Raw genomic sequence first — 19,186 nt, 5'->3', positions numbered from 1 at the left:
GGCGGGCTTCTCCGGCCACGGCTCGCGGCGGCCAGGCCGGTCCTGAGGGACGGGCGCTGGCGGGCCGAGGCCGCCCGGTAACGGCGCGGGCGGCGGGGGGAGACCAAGCGCCCACCCCCAGCCCGGGCGGCCAGACCCTCGCCGCCGCCGCCGCCGCGGACGGAGGACAGCGCAGGGACACGGGCGCGCCCGCCCGGGGAGACCGGCCGGTGGTCGCCGAGCCCTCACCGTCCCGCGGCGGGAGCCGGCGCTCACGGCCTCCGCCGGCCGCAGCCATCTTGCCGCGGTGGGTTTCCCTAGCAACCGCCAGAGCCTTTTCCCATTGGCCCCTGGCCGCTGGGGGCGTGTCCCAGGGCGCAGGTCCCGGACGAGTACAATCTCTGGCGCGGAGCGCGCGCGGGCCCGGGGCCAGAAGGCGCTACTGCGCGCGCGCGGCGTGACGCACTTCCGGCGCTCCGTCCTTCCGCCTAGAGCGCCGCCCGCCAACGGCCTGGGCGTCCGCGCCGGAAGCGGAAATGGTTGGAGCTCCGGGCCCCGCCCCCGCGGCCATCTTGGAAGCCCCGGAGGCGGTGCCGCGGAGGACGGAGCGGAAGTTCCCGGGGCCGCTTCCCGGAGCCCGAGCGAAGCGCCGGCGGCTGCTGCCCCGCCGTCCCCTTCCCGCGGCCTGAGGGACCCCGCGGCTTGGCCGTCGCGGAGCTGCGAGGTGCCGGAGGCGGGCTGCGGGGCGCGGGGTTGGCCGGGCGGCGCCGCCTCCGCCGCTTCCCGGGCTGTCAAGGCCGCGGGCGGGGCCGCGCCGAGCCCCGGCGCGGTTGGTGGGGACCACGAGGGGCCCGGGGAGGGCCGAGTCCGGCCCCGGGAGCGGCCGGGCCGGGGTGGCCGGGTCCCGGAGGGCGGAGCCGGCAGCGAGCCGAGGGGGCCGGCCGGGCACGGGCCGAGCCCCGGAGGGCCCGCGAGGGGGTCCCGCGGCGGCCGCGGCCCTCGCCCGTGCCGGACGCCAGGCGTCCGCAGCCCGCGGAGCGGGAAGGGGCCGGTGGCCGCCGCCGCGCTGCGAGCCGGGCTCGGTGTCCAGCTGGGAGCGGCCCGACGGGGAAGTGGCTCCCGGCGCCCGGGTAAACTCAGAGTCCCCCGCCAAGGCGGGGACGCAGGCTGGGTCCGGGCCGGTCAGGGCTGCAGCTGGCGGCGTCGCCGGCGCGGGCCCGGGCGTGCCGGAGGCGTGGCGGGCGGGAGCGGTGCGGGCGGCCCGGGCCCGGGCTGCGGGAGGCGGACAGCGGCTGCAGGCCGCCCGCACCCGGAGCAGCTGGCGCGCGTGCAGCCGCGGGGGAGGCAGGCGGCCGGCTCCCCGCCGCGCGGAGCCGCGTGCGGGCGCTCAGGGCCTGGGCCGCGCGCGCCCCGGCTGGACGTGGCCGGCTGGACGTCCGGGCTCCTGCGCTGCTCGGGGGCCGGGAGGCCGGGCGCGGTGTGCCTGCGCGGCTGGGGGCCGGGCGCGGCTGTGTCGCTGTGTGTGTCGCTGTGAGGCCGTGTGTGCGGCTGTGACTGTCAGGCTGTGTGAGGCTGTGTGTGTGTGGCTGTGTCGCTGTGAGGCCGTGTGTGCGGCTGTGACTGTCAGGCTGTGTGAGGCTGTGTGTGTGTGGCTGTGTCACTGTGAGGCCGTGTGTGTGTGGCTGTCACTGTGTGGCTGTATGAGGCCGTGTGTGCGGCTGTGACTGTCAGGCTGTGTGTGACCGTGTGTGCGGCTGTGACTGTCAGGCTGTGTGAGGCCGTGTGTGCGGCTGTGTCACTGTGAGGCCGTGTGTGAGGCTGTGACTGTCAGGCTGTGTGGCTGTGTGAGGCCGTGTGGGCGGCTGTGTGTGGTGTCACTGTGTGGCTGTGTGTGTCACTGTGTGTGTCACTGTGAGACCGTGTGTGTGTGGCTGTCACTGTGTGGCTGTATGAGGCCGTGTGTGTGGCTGTGACTGTCAGGCTGTGTGTGACCGTGTGTGTGGCTGTGTCGCTGTGTGTGTGGCTGTGTCGCTGTGTGTGTCACTGTGAGGCCGGGTGTGCGGCTGTGTCACTGTGCGGCTGTGTGAGGCCGTGTGTGCGGCTGTGTCACCGTGCGGCCTCAGGCAGAGGGTCGAGTGCTGTAGCCAGCGCAGGTTCTGGGCCCGGCCTCCTCCTGGTAGCGCCCGGCCTCCTCCTGGTAGCGCCTGGTGCGCGCTGCGCCGCCTGAGCGAGCCCGGAAGCCGTCCCGGCGCACAGCCACGCTGCTGCACGCAGACGGCTGCGGCCTCGTGGAAGGGCCGGAGCTGCGTGCTTGTTTACTTGAAAGGCCGAGTGAGAGGAGAGAGATCTTCCCTCCGCCGATGCCCTGCCCACACGCCCGCAGCGGCCTGGGCCGTCCTCTGTGGCCTTCCCAGGCGTGTCGGTGGGAACGTGGGGCAGGAGTGGGGCAGCCGGGCCTGGGGCCAGTCCTGCGATCCGGGACGCTGGGGCCCCAAGTGGCAGCTACACTGCCAAGTGTCACCCCCAGGGGCTGGGGAAGCGTCCGCTGCAGACCCTGGGCCGCCTCTTGGCGCCGGCGAAGTCCGACGTCTCCAGAGGGGCTGGTTTGGCGCCGCTGGGCTCAGCCAGAGATGGGTTCTGGGTTCAGCCGCACCAGCAGCTGCCGACCGGCTGGGGCAGCTCTTGCCGCTGTGAGCCTCCGCGTTCTCCCCGTGCACCCCTGGGGGGCCAGGAAGCGGAGCCTGGCGTGGGCCTGTCCTCCCTGCCCTCCCCCTGCACCTCACCTTGGGCTCCGAGGGTCGGCTCAGCCTGCTTGGGGGCGGAGCTGTCACCTGGCGTGGACGCGGGGTTTCCACTGAGACACATTCCTGCTCTGTGAGGGGATCAGGTGGGGTGACGGACGTGGCCTGCGGCAGCTGGGTCCTCCCCGGTGGGTGGGGCAGCTTGTTGAATAGTGGAGAGGGCGGGCCGGCGCCATGGCTCACTAGGCTAATCCTCCGCCTGCGGCGCCGGCACCCCGGGTTCTAGTCCCGGTTGGGGCGCCGGATTCTGTCCTGGTTGCCCCTCTTCCAGGCCAGCTCTCTGCTGTGGCCCGGGAGTGCAGTGGGGGATGGCCCAAGTGCTTGGGCTCTGCACCCCATGGGAGACCAGGAGAAGCACCCGGCTCCTGCCTTCGGTTCGGCGCAGCGCCGGCCACAGCGGCCATTGGAGGGTGAACCAACGAAGGAAGACCTTTCTCTCTGTCTCTCTCTCTGTGTCCACTCTGCCTGTCAAAACAAAACAAAACAGTGGGGAGGGTCGCCGCCAGTCGGCACGAGAGAAACGGCACAACCTGCCCGCGTGCCGCGTGGCGCTGTGCTCCCCACGGAGGTGAGGCCTGGCCGTGGGAGGACGCGCGCAGAGGAGCCGGGCAGCGCCTGCGGCCGTGGCGGGGGAGCTGTGCGTGCTGCCCGGGCCGTCCCGGGCCGCGTCCTCGCGTCCGCCGTCCGCACGGCCTCTGCCCGCTTGTTCCTTCTGAACGGGGCCTGCGGGGACGGGAGATGCTGCGCTGGGCGTTCCCACCTCGGCTGCCTCGTGAGTGTCTGTTTTCCCGCAGTGACAGGATGTCTGAAGGGGACAGTGTCGGCGATTCGGTCCACGGGAAGCCCTCGGTGGTGTACCGGTTCTTCACGAGACTCGGACAGGTGGGTGGACGGGGCGCCGAGTGCGTGGGAGAGCGCGCTGACCAGGGTGGCCGAGTGTGCATGTGAGTGTGCGTGGGAGAGCGCGCTGACCGGGGTAGTCGGGCGCCGAGTGCACGTGCGTGTTGGGAGAGCGCGCTGACCGGGGTGCCGAGTGCACGTGCGTGTTGGGAGAGCGCGCTGACCGGGGGGGTCGGGGTGCCGAGTGCGCGTGCGTGTTGGGAGAGCGCGCTGACCGGGGTGGTCGGGGTGCCGAGTGCGCGTGCGTGTTGGGAGAGCGCGCTGACCGGGGTGGTCAGGGCGCCGAGTGCGCGTGCGTGTTGGGGAGAGCGCGCTGGCCAGGGTGGTCGGGGTGGTCGAGTGCGCGTGCGTGTTGGGAGAGCGCGCTGGCCAGGGTGGTCGGGGTGGTCGAGTGCGCGTGCGTGTTGGGAGAGCGCGCTGACCGGGGTGGTCGGGGTGGTCGAGTGCGCGTGCGTGTTGGGAGAGCGCGCTGACCGGGGTGGTCGGGGTGCCGAGTGCGCGTGCGTGTTGGGAGAGCGCGCTGACCGGGGTGGTCAGGGCGCCGAGTGCGCGTGCGTGTTGGGGAGAGCGCGCTGGCCAGGGTGGTCGGGGTGGTCGAGTGCGCGTGCGTGTTGGGAGAGCGCGCTGGCCAGGGTGGTTGGGGTGGTCGAGTGCGCGTGCGTGTTGGGAGAGCGCGCTGACCGGGGTGGTCGGGGTGCCGAGTGCGCGTGCGTGTTGGGAGAGCGCGCTGACCCTCTCCCCGGAGCTCTGAAGGTTGGGCTCAGGCGTCGGGCGACATCTTTGCTCAGCCCCAGGCGTGCGCTGGCAGAGGGGCCGTGGCTGGCTGTGCGGTGCTGTGCTGTCGAGGCCGCCACGGGGCGGAGGGTGTGGGAGTTGGGGGCCACGCCTGCTCTCAGCCACGTCTGTGTGGGGTGTGTGTTTGCTTTATAAATCAATGAAAACACGAGAACCACTCTTAGCTTGCAGGTGGTGGCCTCTGCTCCGCTGTGGCTGCCCGCTCCCCCAGCCACCGTGTGGACAAGGTTGCTGGCCCCCGCGCCCGAGTGCGTGGCCGTAGCGTGGGCTCGGGAAACGCAGGTCACGGCCGAGAGACGGCTGACGCCGGGCGTCGCGCTGTGCTCGCCCTCGGTCTGCCGCGGGCTGTCGCTGGGCGGTGCGGAGCTCCCTGGTGTTCTACTCTTTGGAGTTTTGAGCAGAACAGCGCAGCAGAGCGGCCTGCCGAAGCGGGAGCCGGGTCTGGGCGTACTCTGTGCTCTGTGCTCACGCGCGCGGTTTCCGTGAATGGAGGTTGAAAAGTACATTTGCAGATCAGCACTGAACGTGTGCGTGTCCCGTGTGTGTCCGTGCGCCCCTCAGCACGCCGCCCTGTGGGAGCCTGGGTGGGACGGCGACGTGGGTGTGCTTTCTGCGTGGTCCGCGGCGGTGCTGCCTCGGGGGTGCAGGTGGCTCCCCTGGGCCCCCCGAGTAGGGGTGGAGTCGCTGCTGAGAGGTGGCCTGCTTCAGGACTCCGCAGGTTTGGGCTGTGCCGTCGCTGCATGGCGCCGAGACGGGTGTGCGAGACAGACAGACACGGCGCGCTGTTTTTAAATGGAAGCAGCCACAGCCGGAAGGACGCGAAGTTGGGTGCAGTGGGAGGTCCAGGGCCCCCTTCACGCCTCTGACCTCTTGTCTCTCCAGGTGTATCAGTCCTGGCTGGACAAATCCACGCCTCACACGGCGGTGCGATGGGCCGTGACGCTGGGCCTGAGCTTCGTCTACGTGGTCAGAGTCTACCTGTTACAGGTGGGTGCGGGCGGCCGACGAGACTCGGCGCGCTCCGTGGTGCTAGTGTGGTGTTGGTGTTGGTGATGCGGTTTGGTTTCAGGGAGATGGCTGCTATCGATTATTCTTCAGTCAGGCACTGAATTTAGGGAACGTTTCAGTGACTGTCTTTAAAGATGTATTTTACTTGAAAGGTAGAATTACAGAGAGAGAGGGAGAGACTGAGACAGAGAGATCTTCCATCTGCTGGTTCACTCCCCAGATGGCTGCAACAACTGGGCCAGGCTGAAGCCAGGAGCCAAGAACTTCCTCTGGGTCTCCCACGCAGGTACAGGGCCCAAGCACTTGGGCCATCTTCTACTGCTTTCCTAGGCCACAGCAGAGAGCTGGATCGGAAGAGGAGCAGCCAGGATTTGAACCAGCGCCCACATGGGATGCCGGTGCTCCAGGCCAGGGCTTTACCTGCTGCGCCACAGCCGGCCCCTTCTGGGAGATCTTGGCAGGCCTGGAGATGAGGTTCCTGGTCTGTGTGTCCCAGGAGGGCAGGGCAGGGCCCTTGGCCACGGTGTTTTCTCATCTGGAACGTGAGCGGTGCCTCCTCATGCTACCAGGATTTAGGATGTGGGTCCTTGCGGCGGCACCTTGGTTCCCTGGGCTCGATGGTGCGTCCAGGACTGTGGACGGCACACTGGAACTCGCTCGTGGCTGGCTGAGTGAGGACAGTGGGCCTTTCTGTGGTGGACGCTCTGTGGTTGACGTGGACGTCACCGCACTTCGTTTTAGTGTTTTTTTTTTTTTTTTTTTTTTTTTTTTGACAGAGTGGACAGTGAGAGAGAGAAAGGTCTTCCTTTGCCGTTGGTTGACCTTGCAATGGCCGCCGCGGCCGGCGCACCGCGCTGATCCGAAGGCAGGAGCCAGGTGCTTCTCCTGGTCTCCCATGGGGTGCAGGGCCCAAGCACTTGGGCCATCCTCCACTGCACTCCCGGGCCACAGCAGAGAGCTGGCCTGGAAGAGGGGCAACCGGGACAGAATCCGGCGCCCCGACCGGAACTAGAACCCGGGGTGCCGGCGCCGCAGGCAGAGGATTGGCCTAGTGAGCCGCGGCGCCGGCTAGAGTTTCTTTTTTTTTTTTTTTTTTTTTTTTTTTTTTAGAGTTTCATTTTTTAATGTGTGACTTGGTTCCTTCTCTGACAGGAAGATCAGGGTTCACATGGGCGGGGTGCAGCTCCGGGTTGGGTTGCCTGAGGGAGCAGCCCTCAGGGCCTGCCCTGCGCTCCAAGGGGCGTGGGCGTGAGCTCGACTTCGCAGTCCAGGACCGCGTCTGAACGATGTTTAGGCAGGGAAGGATTGTTTCTATGAAAAGGCTCCGCTTCTGCAGTTAGTGACGCAGCCCGGTCTCATGGGGAAACCTGACGCCCTTGAGTGTTCAATCCAGGACCAGAGACAGGGTCCCGTCTCGGCCCATTCCCCGATGCTCGCGGTGGCTGGCTGGGCCGGCACGGGGCGCTGGGCGCTCTGTCCAGGTTTCCCGCGTGGGTGGCGGGCACCCAGCTACCTGAGACTCACTGCCGCCTCCCCAGGTGCCCTGGCTGGAGCCGGGGGTCACTCTGGGGGTCACACCTAGGTATCTGTGGGGCAGAGGTGTCCTGAGCTGCGGTTTGACTTGGGGCATTCGAGAGGAGCCGCGCGCCGGGGTCTCCTGCGTCTCCCTCTCCTCTGCTTTGCTTTGTAAACCTGGCTCTGCGTCCCTGGTCGGGCAAAGCCGCGACACTCTGCCCTGCAGGTGTCCGCCGGGGCTGCCGGCCGGCGTCCTCAGAGGGCGGCGAGGTGCCTGGCTGAGCCCGTGGCCTCAGGGCAGCCACAGAAGAGCTTCTGCCTCTCGAAGGTTTGGGGCCTGGGGTGACCGCGTTGGTGTCCCGCGTTTGAGACAAAATGGAGATCACCGCTGCTCGTGTCCGACTCCGCCCCCGGCGGCCGGGCTGCTCATGGCGCGCCCCCTGTGTTGCAGGGCTGGTACATCGTGACCTACGCCTTGGGGATCTACCACCTCAACCTCTTCATAGCGTTCCTCTCCCCCAAGGTGGACCCTTCCCTCATGGAGGACTCAGGTAGGGCGAGCCGCGCCGCACGGGCCCTGCTGCCTTCTTTCGGCCGCTTTTGGCAAATGTTGATTTGTGCTTCTGTACCTCAGTGCCACACAGCTGACGAGCGGCGTGTGTGCGGTGGAGTCTGTGCTTTCTCTTAAAGTCCTTTTCCTTAAAGTCTGGTGCGAGTCTTCGGAAGCAGTGCCGTCACGCCGTGGACCAGGCTCCTGGGCGCTCTGCCGCGAGGCCCTCCAGTGCAGGGGTGCTCGGGGCGAGCCGGCGTGTGACACGGGTGACAGTGCTAGGAGCATCACCGGTGCCCGCCCTCTGCCTTTCAGATGACGGCCCGTCGTTGCCAACCAAGCAGAACGAGGAATTTCGCCCCTTCATTCGAAGGCTTCCGGAGTTCAAGTTTTGGTGAGCCGACTCCGCCGGTGCTTACAGGGGCTTGTGCCGGGAGCGGCCGCGAGACCCGAGAGTAGACCAAGTCCTGTCTTTAGCCTGCAGTCCGGGCTTCTTAAAGAAATGAGTTGTGTGCTGTCTGTGACCCAGAAGTGACCTGAGGAGACCACGGGCTCCCGGGGCAGACCCCCCTCGCAGCTTCCCCTCCTTGGCGTTCACACCAGAGCTGGGAGCTGCTCTGTGCTCTGCAGGCCACGCCCCCGCTCGGGCCGCCCGGGCCTCAGCCACCTGGCGTTGGTGCGGAGCTGCAGAACTAGGGGGACTGGCCCTGGGGACTGGCCCCTCTGCAGGCCTCGGGTCGGGGAATGAGGAGGGGTGGGTGCGGCACCTCGTGTGCCCCGGCCTTCCTGGCCGTCAGAGCCCCAGGAGTGCTGTGACCTTGTCCGTCTGCCTGTCTGGTGCTGTCCACTCGGCGCCGCCCTTCACCCTGCGGCCCTGGTGCTGTGTGGGCAGTGAGAGGGAAGGGGTCCTGGAAGCCCCCCGGGACCCTGTATCCCTCTGCAGGGAGCTGGCTCAGGAGGGCGGCGTGCAGGGTCGGGGCAGTGGTGGCCACAGCTCCTCCCGCACCTCCCGTCCTCAGAACCCGCCCCGGACAGCGTCTCGGAAGGTGTGGGGCCTGGGGCTCAGCAGAGGAGAGGGGAGCCCGGCTTCAGCACGGCCATCTCAGACCCAGAGTGACAGTCGGGAGAAAACTTAGCTTCGGGGACCGAGAGGAGGACGCGGCCGTGGTCACGTGGGTGCTTGTACTTAAGGCACACGCAGGCCCCACGTGCCAGCCGCTGCCCAGGGCTCGGCATACGCACACCTTCGGGTGCTCCGGGCCGCGGGTGAAGGCAGGAGCCACCAGCGGGGCCCTGGTGCGCACGGCGCAGGCGCTGACCCGTCTTTCCTGTAGGCACGCGGCTACCAAGGGCATCCTGGTGGCCATGGTCTGCACCTTCTTCGAGGCGTTCAACGTCCCGGTGTTCTGGCCGATCCTGGTGATGTACTTCATCATGCTCTTCTGTATCACCATGAAGCGGCAGATAAAGGTGGGCACGCCCGGGCCGGGGACGCCCCTCCACGCGGTGGCCGTGAGGAGCCCAGACCCGGTGCCTGTGGTCAGCTCCTCAGTCGGGTCCACCCCGCCCCCCAGCCTGTCTAGGAGGAGAGTGGGGGAGGGGTCGTGTGGCTGAGGTCCCCGGGACGTGTTCCTGGGTCAGCTGGGCGGTGCAGGCGGGGCGAGGAGCAAGCCCCTGGGCCCTGGTGTGACGGTCACTGGCGGGGGAGATGGGGCACACGGCTGGCCAGGGCGCGGGCCGGAGTGATGCGGTCTGTCTCTCCCCAGCACATGATTAAATACCGGTACATCCCATTCACGCACGGGAAGAGGAAGTACACGGGCAAGGAGGACGCGGGCAAGACCTTTGCTAGCTAGGAGCTGGAGTCGTCACTCGGTCGGAGCGGTTTGGAGCCATTGTAACAAGGCCTTTTCTCTTCACATAAAGTAGTTGATTACGAGGGAGTTGAATTTTCTTTTTAAAAAGGAGCCTCCAATTATTTGTAACTGAAATACCAGGTTCTGGAAGGAACTGCACTTAAACCAAATTGCATTGATTCGTTCCCTGTGATGTTCATGTTTCAGACGGAAGGAACTGTTGTCAGCCACAGGCTCGGGAGGCCGGGTGGGGGAGGCCAGTGACAGCCGTGGTGCCGGAGCCGGAGCGCGGCGACAGTGGCTGCTCACGGCTCAGCCGCCCTGCTGACCGCCCGCCCGCCCCGCCCCGCGCCGGAGCGAGGACGCAGCCTGCAGGGCGCGGTGCAGGAACGCGAGGTGACCTCCCGGGCGGGGGGTCACCACGGCAGTGACTCAAAGCTCTGTTCTTAACTACCGCGATTGGAACTATAAATATATATTCTATTTTAATTGTTTGAGATTATTCTGGCGGGTTTCTTTGGTGCATGGAGTTTGGTTAATTTACATGCGTCCAGGCAGCGGCCCGGGTTTCTGTGGAGCAGGCCCTGCCCACTCGCCGTCTCCCCGAGTGAAAACAACACGGACACTTCACGGAGGGACTTTAATTCCGGCTTTGGTGGCGTCTTCATCCAGCACTCCTGGGGAGAACCCTCTGCCGACAGCACCACAGGTGAGGCCGTGGCGCGGGGCATGGGGACGCGGGACGGGAGTGGACAGCTGCCCCGTGGGCTGTGTTCCCGCGGCACCTGCCTTCACCTGCGGGCTCTCCTCGGCCGTCTGCAGGCCCGATCTGAGCTGAGGCCTCACCAAGTCCTTTTCTGTTCCCGACGTGTCGCCTGGGAGGACGTTCCAGGCGGCACCTGTCGCCAGTCACAGCACTGGGGTCGCTTGTGTCCAGTGTGGTGGTGAACCTGGGAGGGTGTGGTGCGGCGCTCGGGCAGGGAGGACGGGCGCCCGGCCGACCCAGGACAGGGGGCCTGGAGCTGCTCCGCCTGGGTCAGGGCCTCAGCCAAAAGCCAGTCCCGTGGAGGCGTCTGGCAGGAGGCGTGACCGGTGAGAAGAGGTGGGCGCTTCACTGTTCTGCAGCTTGGCCTCTGCGACCCACCTAGCCGTCCCGTGGGGTTCGTCTCTTAGATGCCCGTGGCCAGGTTCTGTCCCTGCAGTCCAAGGCACCAGGCAGTACCGGATCGAGGCAGGCAGCCGGGGTGGGTGGCGGCTCCGGGGGCCTCGGCGCTAGGACAACGTCCAGTGCACTCAGCCTGCTCTGCCCACTCTCTCCCCGTGTGCGTGGCGGCAGCGTCGTGGAAGGCTGGGGCCCTCGCTGTGGGGGCCGCACCAGGGCCAGGGAAGAACTGCAGGGACCCCGGCCTCTGCCCGCCACCCGGGGGACGCCTGCTTCCTCGAGCTGCCGGGCTCCCTTCTGACCACAGCCCCCTCCCCACGGGTCCGTGGCCTCTGCACGCCTGAGGCTCCTAGTGGTTTTCTTGAAACACGCAGGGGGAGGGGTCCTGGCTGCTTCGGGGAGGAAGAAACCCAGACCCTGCAGGGGGTCGGGGGGCAGCCGCAGGGCGGGGCGGCGAAGTCCAGCGAGCATCCCAGCTCCCGGTGGACCTGACGCCGGGCTCTCCCCTCCGGCCCTGGGGGCGGGCTCAGCGGTAGTGGCGCAGGTACACCAGCCTCTGGGGAGCAAACTTCTCCCTGCACAAGGGACACTCCGCCTGCAGAAGGGCCGTCACCCCGGCTGTGGGCACTGGCTGTGGGCGTGCACCGTGGCTCCCGCCCCCAGCCAGGACACAGCGTGGACACGGCGCTGCCTCCTTCAGCCCAGGACCAAGGAGGGGACGCTCACGGGCACGGCTGGCTGCAGGCCGTCACACGCACACCGCTGTGTGGGCCTCCGGGTCGCCCCGTCAGCCTAGCTCTGGGAGGGACGGGATTGGGTGCCCTCTGTGCTGCCGTGGAGCACGGCATGCTGGGAGCCTAGCGCCTGGCCGTGTTTCCAAAGAAAAAAGCTGTGCGCTCTGCCGTTCAGAGCCCAGCGTGCGGCCCAAGCGCTGGCCTGGCCAGGCCGTGAGGCTCCTGGGGCCTCCCCGCCCCTTTCACAACACGTCGACCTTTGGCCCCAGGCGAGCCCCGTGCCACGGCCGAGGGCTCTGACCCTGGGAGGCGGCACCCACCTTGGTGCCGCACCACTCGGTGATGCACTCCCAGCAGAAGAGGTGGCCGCAGGGCGTGGCCGTGGTGTGCCTGCGCTCCTCCAGGCACAGCGTGCACAGGGGGCTGGGAACCGCTCTGTCTTCCGGGGGGCCCCTGGGGAGGGCAGGGGCGCCATCAGGGTGAGCGCCGTCAGCCTCCCGGTGCCCGGGCCCGCCTGGGGGGCCGCGTGCGCACCTGTGGTGGGACAGGTGGCGGTGCAGCGTCCACTCCTTCCTGGCGCGCTGCCTCTGCCGGAAGCCGTGCAGCTGCAGCCCCACGGACAGCGCCAGGTGCAGCAGGGAGAGCAGCCCCAGCAGCCGGTAGCTCGCGCGGGCCCTCAGGTCCTCTCCAGGCGGGCGGCGGGCGCGGAGCTGTCGAGGCAGTCGGGCCCGGGCCCACCCCCGTCAAGACTGAGGGGACCTGGCCCTGAGGTCAGCCGGGTGGTCTGACCAGAATCTCGGGGAGGGGGCGCCCCGCAGCAGACTCCTCTGGGCATCGGTGCTGAGGGTCCGAGCCACAGGGCTGGGCAGGCAGGGACAGACGGAACCAGCGCAGCCCCCTCGGAGCGCAGCCAGGCGAGCCCCCGTTTCCGCCTGTGTCGCAGCGGCTCAGCAAACACGCTGACCGCTCAGGCGGCCGCCGGGCTGTGTGGGGCGGGCTGACTGCGGGGGCCACACTGCCCGGTCCTCGGGTCAGGCGCAGGCAGGCTGCCGGCGGGGACACTGACCCGCGGCCGGGGACCCTACCCCTCGGTCAGGGCAGCGGGCGAGGCGGGCCCCCAGAGGACGTGGCTGCAGCCCGGGGGGGGGGGGGTCGCGGCCCCGCTACTTACGTAGGTGACCCCCGTGAGCCTCTTGGCCAGGTGGTAGAAGGCGCCGTGGATGTAGAACCAGGCGACGTGCAGCCGCTGCAGGCAGGCCAGGCCCTGCCTGAGGACGCGGAGCGCCCGCTGCAGCGCCCGCCGCTGCGGCTCCGTGAGCGCGGCCGCCCGGAGCCGCAGCCAGGGCCGCAGCCCGCGCCGGGCGCCGGCGCCGTCGGCCTGCAGCTCCTGCTCCAGGGGCAGCAGGGCCTTGTCCAGCGCGTAGGGCAGGACGGCGTGCAGCGCCACCAGGACGCCGCGGCGCAGCCGGGAGGGCACGCGCTGCCGGGACGGGTCCACCTGCACGAGGCCCACGTACTCCTCCCCGAGGGTCTGGTAGCCTGAGGGAGGGGCGGGGGTGGGGGTCGGGGTCGGGGCCGGGGCCGGGGCCGGGGCCGGGGCCGGGGTCGGGGTCGGGGTCGGGGCCGCGGTCGGGGCCGCTCCCACCGCCCCGGACTCCGGGGCCTCGGCCTGGCCGCCTCCCCACCCGACCTGCCCGAGGCTCGCGTGGATGCGGAGAAAACCGCAGGGCTCGGCTCCCGGCCTGGCCCCCTCGGGCCCTCCTGACCCCCCGGCCAACCGTGGTGCCCCTGCCCAGGTCCCTCGGGGTCACCCCTCAAGCCTCAACCGCGCAGGGCCGCTGCTCCCCCGCTCGCCCTCCCCGAGGCCCGCGGTCACCGCGTGCTGGACCCCCGGGCACCGCCGCCGACGGATGCGGGCGGGCCGGGGTCAGCCACCCTCGGGCGCTACCTGCGGCCGTCGTGAGGCCCAAGTAGGCCAGGTCCGAGAGCAGCTCGACCTCCCGCCGCCACTCCAGCCACCTCCTCGCCCCTGGGGAGAGAGAGGCCGGCACTCGGGGAGGCGGGGTCCGCCGGGCCCGCGGGCGGGGGCGCCGCGGCCCACCCCCGGCTCACCCGCCAGGCTGTGCAGGGCGCCGCCCGCCGCGCTCCGCAGCTCGCCGCGGTACTGCTCGTCCTTCTGCGCCGCGCGCACCACCTCGGCGGGGCTGGCGGCTCGCGCCATGGCTGCCGGGCCCTGGCAGGCCACGCCCCCGCCGGCGACGCCATGACGGCGACGCAGCGCAGCTGTGGGCGCGGGCCTTGTGCGTCACGCTTCCGGGGGCGGGGTCTGATGACGGGCCCGGGGGCGGGGCCGCAGCCTGGCCGCCACGGGGGGCGTTCCCGCCCGCACCAAGCGCCTCCTCCCCGCAGGAATGGAGAGACTGGGGGTCCCCGTTCTCGGCCCCTCCCCGCAAGGCCCAGGGGGCGCCCCCGGTGTAACGCGCCGCGGACAGCCCCGGGCGCGCCGGGGAGGGCGGGGCCCAGCCGTCCGGCCTCAGGCGCTCGTACTTGCTCGGGCGGCTCTCGGGGAGGGACTGGCCCCGCCCAGCCGCAAGCCCTGGGGAGGGACTGGATGCCCCCAGGAGAGGGGGCGGGGCCTGCGCCGGAGGGGCGGGGCCGGAGAGGGCAGGTGGGGGCTGGGGCGCGGCCAGGAGGAGGAGTAGGCGGAGCCTGCGGCTGGGGCGGGACCTGGGGCAGGGCATGCAGCGGGGACGGGGCCGGAGAGGGCAGGTGGGGGCTGGGGCGCGGCCAGGAGGAGTAGGCGGAGCCTGCGGCTGGGGCGGGGCCAGAGGCGGGGTCCTGCTGAGGAGCGGCGGGCTGGGGAAGAGGGATACACAGCGGGAGGCGGGGCCGGGGTCAGTGGGCGGGGCTTCTGCTGGACTCCGGACGGCGGTCGGGCGAGAGAGGACCGGTCGTCCGTGCACCGCCCTGGGCCGGTCGGAGTCCCGGTGCGGCTGCAGGGCAAGGTCCGGCCTAGGCCCGAACCGGGGCCTCCAGGCGGGCGGAGCCTCGGCTCGCCGTCGCCCGCGGCAGGCGTCTGGGCCGTCGGGGAGCCGCAGGGCCAGGCCGGGGTCGGCTGAGGACCCCTGGGCTTGAGCGAGAGGTGGCGCCGGCGCTCGCCAGCCAGCCGCGGGCCAGCCCCGGGGACGCGGGGTCCTTGTCGGCCGCGGGGTGCGGGGCTCGGGTCTGGGCCGGCGTGGGTTCAGCACCTGGAGCCGGTCCCGCGGGGCGCGTTGTCTGCACGACCTGCGGTTGTGATTCCTGTTCATTGATTGATTTGAGACAGAGAGAGGTCTTCCACCCTCCGGTTCTCTGCCCAGATGGCAGCCAGGGGCCAGGAGCTTCCTCCAGGTCTCCCACGCGGGTGCAGGGGCCCAAGGACCTGGGCCGTCCTCCACTGCTTCCCCAGGTCAGAGCAGAGAGCTGGACCGGAAGAGGAGCAGCCGGGACTCGAACTGGCGCCCATGTGGGATGCTGGCCCCCGGGGACGTGTTTTGAGCGGCAGCTCTCGGGTTCTTCCCCCAGTGGACGCCCTCCTGTCGCAGGTCGGCTCTCTGGGTCCTGGTCGCGTCAGTGCCAGCCCGGCTGGAACCCCTGCAGGTGCCCCAGCCCCTGGCCCAGGTCACTGGCTGTGCTGGCCTGGCTGCCCCTCCCCCTCCCCGCAACCAGGGCGTTTTCTGTGTTGGAGCCCCCCCCAGAACCCCACTGGCTTTGTCCCCATGCCCCCCCCCCGCTGGCTCTGTTCCCCCCCCCACTGGCTCTGTCGTCCCCCCAGACCCCCGCTGGCTCTGTTTCCCCCCCCCGCTGGCCCCCCCCGCTGGCTCTGTTACCCCCCCACTGGCTCTGTTACCCCCCCGCTGGCCCCCCCCCGCTGGCTCTGTTCCCCCCCCCACTGGCTCTGGCCCCCCCCTGCTGGCTCTGTCCCCACGCCCCCCTGCTGGCTCTGTTGCCCCCCTGCTGGCTCTGTTACCCCCCCCGCTGGCTCTGTCCCCCCCCCCTGCTGGCTCTGTCCCCTCCCCCGGCTCTGCTGCCCCCCCCAGGTCCCCGAGTGAGTGAGTGAGCGCTCGTGGCCTCTCTGCTGCTCCGGCATTCGTGGAGCCCGGGGCCTCACTGCCCGCACCCAGGTCTCCCCTGTCGTCCTGCAGCCACAGGCAGTGGCGCAGCACACGGCACACGGCGTGGCACACGGCACTCGGCACGGCACTCGGCACGTGGCACACAGCATGGCACATGGCATGCAGTACACAGGATGGCACTCGGCACACACTGTGGCCACAGCGCACAGCATGGCAAGCGGCACTCGGCACGCAGCACCGCGCTGTGCAGGGCCCTCGTCCCTGTGTCCCCTCCGGCGACTGTGCCTGTCCTGGAGCGTGGCCCTCATGGCGTCGTCTTAGGTGCTGTAGAACATTCCGGAAGCAGGGCTGGCGGGGAAGCGTGTGCCTTCACCACAGCGCAGATGTCCTTGGCTCTGCCCGGTCACCGGTTACTTTTCCCTCGAGAACAGAACTCCAGGGACTGCCCCGGGTTCAAGCCCCGGCTGCTCCACTTCCGATCCAGCCCCGGCTGCTGGCCTGGGGAGCCGTGGAGGTGGCCAAGTGCTCGGGGACCCGGATGGAGCGCCCGCCCCCCGGTTTCGGCCTGGCCCGGCCCTGGCTGTTGCATCCATCTGGGAAGTGAGCCAGCCGGGTTAGGTCTCTCCCTCCCCACTGTCTCGGTTTCTCTTTCCTTCGTTCGTTCCTTCTTCCTTCTCTCTCTCTCTCTCTCTTTCCTTCTTTCTTTCTGACAGTGAGAGAGAGAGACAGAGAGAAAGGTCTTCCTTTGCCGTTGGTTCACCCTCCAATGGCCGGCGCACCGCGCTGATCCGATGGCAGGAGCCAGGTGCTTCTCCTGGTCTCCCGTGGGGTGCAGGGCCCAAGCACTTGGGCATCCTCCACTGCCCTCCCTGAATCTGGTGTCCTGACCGGGACTAGAACCTGGGGGGGTGCCGGCGCCACAGGAGGAGGATTAGCCTAGTGAGCTGCGGCGCTGGCCTCGGTTTCTCTTTCAAATAAATGTTTAAAAAGAGAACTCAGGGGACCTAGCCGTTGCTGTGGGTGCTTCAGCTTTGGGGTTCACAGGTGCCCTCCGCAGGGGACGAGGGGACGAAGTGTCGGGGGTCTCAGGCGCCCTACGGATGACCCGAGGAGGGGCACGGTCAGACCCCCGGACGGCCAGCAGGTGGCGCTGTCGGCCCATCTGCTCCCTAGCCGGTTAGCGGGCGCGAACCTGGCGAGACCGAACACCCTCAGTGCAAAGGTGGGGGAGGAGGGCGGGGCCCCTGCCGCGTCTCCGAGGGCCGTGGGTGCAGGCAGATCCGGAGTCGGCCGGCGGCGGGGCCCTGCGCGCGGGGGCAGGGGCTTGTGGGGTCCCAGGGTCTGCGGGGGCGGGGCCTCTGCTGAGCCGTGTGGATGCCCGGTGCGTGGTGCAGGCTTCTGGCGGAGAGGCTGCCCCGCCCGGGCTGCAGCCAGCAATCGCTGTAATTTTTTAAAAATTTATTTATGTATTTGGAAGGCAGGGTGAATGGGAGAGAGCGAGCTGCCATCCGCTGGTTCAGTCCCCAGATGGCCTCAAGGGCCAGGGCCCGGCCAGGCTGAGGCCACGAGCTGCACCCTGGTCCCGGGTGCCGGGGCCCGAGCACCTGGTCGTCTTCCGCTGCTTGTCCAGGTGCATCAGCAGGGCGTGGGGGCTGAAGCGGCGGCCGGGACTGGTGCCCTGGCCCCCGTGGGTGTGGGAGGCGCCCTGGCCCCCGTGGGTGTGGGAGGCACCGGGGCCCATGTGGGTGCGGGAGGCACTGGGGCCCACGTGGGTGCGGGAGGTGCCCTGGCCCCCGTGGGTGCGGGAGGCGCCGGGGCCCCCGTGGGTGCAGGAGGCACCCTGGCCCATGTGGGTGCGGGAGGCACCGGGGCCCACGTGGGTGCGGGAGGCGCCCTGGCCCATGTGGGTGCGGGAGGCGCCTGGCCCCCGTGGGTGCGGGAGGCGCCCTGGCCCCCGTGGGTGCGGGAGGCACCGGGGCCCCCGTGGGTGCGGGAGGCGCCCTGGCCCCCGTGGGTGCGGGAGGCACTGGGGCCCATGTGGGTGCGGGAGGCGCCTGGCCCCCGTGGGTGCGGGAGGCGCCCTGGCCCCCGTGGGTGCGGGAGGCACCGGGGCCCACGTGGGTGCAGGAGGCGCCCTGGCCCATGTGGGTGCGGGAGGCACTGGGGCCCCAGTGGGTGCGGAGGCGCCGGGGCCCCCGTGGGTGCGGGAGGCACTGGGGCCCCCGTGGGTGCGGGAGGCGCCTGGCCCCCGTGGGTGCGGGAGGCGCCTGGCCCATGTGGGTGCGGGAGGCGCCCTGGCCCCCGTGGGTGCGGGAGGCGCCCTGGCCCCCGTGGGTGTGGGAGGCGCCGGGGCCCCCGCGGTCTGCAGAGGAAGCGCCACTCCCTCTTCTCCCAGGGACCCGCATGGGAGCTGCGTGGCCTCCGCTTGGACGCCTCCCTCTGTCCTTTGCAGGGAGCTTCCCCACGTGCACACACATGCACGCCACCTACACACACATGTGCACATACATGCCACACACAGAGGCCACGCTCACACACTACATGCCACACACATGCACACTCACCCACACACGTACACATGCATGATACATGCACGCGCACACGCGTGCACAAGGCTGTCTGCGAGCGTCTTGGCTGTGCCCGCCTCCTCTCCACGCCCTTGCTCCGGTCACCACCTGACCCCGGCCGCATAGCCAGGCCGGGAGGGGCGAGGCAATGTCCTGTTCCCCGTTCCGTTCTGTTTCACCACCAGCCTGCACCAGCTGGTTAGTTGGTCGGTTAGTGGGGTGGGTGATTGGTTAACTGGTTAGTTAGCTTGGTGGTTGGTTAGCTTGTTAGGTGGTTATTTAGTTAGCTGGTTGGTTAAGTGGTTGGTTGGTAAACTGATTGGTTAGTTGGGTGGTTGGTTAGCTGGTTTGGTCATCTGGTTAAGTGGTTGTTTAGTTAGCTGGTTGGTTAGTTGGGTGGGTGGGTGGTTAGCTGGCTGGCTAGCTGGTCTCTGCACCCAGCCTTCCGCGCAGGGACTTCCTGTTTGCTGCCTGCGGTGTCCTGTGCCCGAGATGGTGCCTGGCACACGGCAGCCACGCAGGGAGGGGCTCATTTCCCAGTGTCCCAGCCCCACCCCCACTCCCCAGGCTCCAGGGCCCTGGGGTCTGCACGCCGCCCCTGCTGCCACCCACCCAGGGGCTGGGCGTGTGGGCAGCCCAGGGAGGTGTGGGTGCTGGACACATCCCAGGGTGGGGCTGAGGAAGGGACCCCCCTGATCTAGCCCCAAGGACAGGACGTTAGGGGCGGCCCTCAGGTGCCCCTTGGCAGTGCCAGTCACAAACCTGGAGAAGAGGTTCCTCTGCTCTGCCTGCTGGCCCCACCCCCGCTGGCCCCGCGCCCCCCTGGCTGGCCCTGGAGGGGCCGGGGGAGGCAGAGCCGGAGTTGGGGCTGGGCCTGCGCTGGAATTGGTGCTGGCAGGGTGGGCACAGGCGGTGCAGGGGTAGGGGCAGACGGTGGGCAGCAGGACCGCGTGTGGGGAAAGGAGGGGTAGGGGAGAGCAGATCCCGGAGGGCTTCCTGGAGGGTGAGGACTGTTTGCTTCTCGGAGCCGGGGGGCTCTGGCGGCCCCCCACAGGCTCCCCGGTGTCAGGAGGGGCTTCGTCGCCTGGAACGAGCAGATGAGGACAGAAATCCCACCCCTCCCGTCAGCACAGGGAGGGTCCCGGTGCCCCTCTGGGCCTGGTGTCCAGCAGCCGAGTGGCTGCAGACAGGGCAGGACGGAGCC

At 69.4% G+C, this 19,186-nt stretch overlaps 3 protein-coding genes across 9 annotated transcripts in view; 1 reads left to right on the top strand and 2 right to left on the bottom strand.

The window, feature by feature from the left end:
- Nucleotides 1–390, bottom strand: part of MORN1 (MORN repeat containing 1) — a 34,288-nt gene extending 33,898 nt beyond the window's left edge. For all 5 annotated transcript variants that reach the window (XM_070077102.1, XM_070077104.1, XM_070077103.1 and 2 more), the window contains exon 1: nt 229–390. In XM_070077102.1, coding sequence (XP_069933203.1) covers nt 229–277 — 49 coding nt within the window. In that variant the 5' untranslated portion in view covers nt 278–390. The remainder of the gene's footprint in view (nt 1–228) is intronic.
- On the top strand, nt 35–9,898 carry RER1 (retention in endoplasmic reticulum sorting receptor 1). 2 transcript variants are annotated; one of them, XM_070077110.1, is made up of 7 exons: nt 35–286; nt 3,575–3,662; nt 5,358–5,462; nt 7,450–7,549; nt 7,864–7,942; nt 8,883–9,018; nt 9,315–9,898. In XM_070077110.1, the coding sequence occupies exons 2-7, from the start codon at nt 3,582–3,584 to the stop codon at nt 9,402–9,404; spliced, it is 591 nt and encodes a 196-aa protein (XP_069933211.1). In that variant the 5' UTR covers nt 35–286; nt 3,575–3,581; the 3' UTR covers nt 9,405–9,898. The 2 variants fall into 2 exon arrangements, with proteins under 2 accessions (XP_069933211.1, XP_069933210.1); XM_070077109.1 differs by lacking the exon at nt 35–286 and adding an exon at nt 517–703.
- Nucleotides 9,899–10,030: 132 nt separating this feature from the next.
- Nucleotides 10,031–13,850, bottom strand: PEX10 (peroxisomal biogenesis factor 10). Of its 2 annotated transcripts, none has more exons than XM_070077108.1 (6): nt 13,413–13,850; nt 13,249–13,329; nt 12,427–12,839; nt 11,835–12,010; nt 11,621–11,753; nt 10,031–11,161 (listed from the first exon to the last, which is right to left on the bottom strand). In XM_070077108.1, exons 1-6 carry the CDS (start codon nt 13,519–13,521, stop codon nt 11,093–11,095), a joined length of 981 nt encoding a protein of 326 aa, XP_069933209.1. In that variant the 5' UTR covers nt 13,522–13,850; the 3' UTR covers nt 10,031–11,092. The 2 variants fall into 2 exon arrangements, with proteins under 2 accessions (XP_069933209.1, XP_069933208.1); XM_070077107.1 differs by having other exon boundaries at nt 12,472–12,839; nt 13,413–13,847.
- Between the last annotated feature and the right edge of the window lie 5,336 nt (nt 13,851–19,186).

Source organism: Oryctolagus cuniculus, chromosome 7 (genome assembly GCF_964237555.1).
Source record: "Oryctolagus cuniculus chromosome 7, mOryCun1.1, whole genome shotgun sequence".
NCBI classification, from domain to species: Eukaryota; Metazoa; Chordata; class Mammalia; order Lagomorpha; family Leporidae; genus Oryctolagus; species Oryctolagus cuniculus.
The sequence above is the reverse complement of the archived record's forward strand: the minus strand, read 5'-3'. Positions and strand labels throughout refer to the sequence as shown.

What these genes read in the sequence shown, in the direction of transcription:
- RER1 (XM_070077110.1), top strand. Translation starts at nt 3,582, where the DNA reads ATGTCTGAAGGGGACAGTGTCGGCGATTCGGTCCACGGGAAGCCCTCG. An exon ending in CTTCCGGAGTTCAAGTTTTG is followed by an intron (nt 7,943 to 8,882) that starts GTGAGCCGACTC and finishes TCTTTCCTGTAG; the next exon opens with GCACGCGGCTACCAAGGGCA. An exon ending in CCATGAAGCGGCAGATAAAG is followed by an intron (nt 9,019 to 9,314) that starts GTGGGCACGCCC and finishes GTCTCTCCCCAG; the next exon opens with CACATGATTAAATACCGGTA.
- PEX10 (XM_070077108.1), bottom strand. Translation starts at nt 13,521, where the DNA reads ATGGCGCGAGCCGCCAGCCCCGCCGAGGTGGTGCGCGCGGCGCAGAAG. An exon ending in GGGCCTCACGACGGCCGCAG is followed by an intron (nt 12,840 to 13,248) that starts GTAGCGCCCGAG and finishes CCCCTCCCTCAG; the next exon opens with GCTACCAGACCCTCGGGGAG. An exon ending in CGCCACCTGTCCCACCACAG is followed by an intron (nt 11,754 to 11,834) that starts GTGCGCACGCGG and finishes TGCCCTCCCCAG; the next exon opens with GGGCCCCCCGGAAGACAGAG.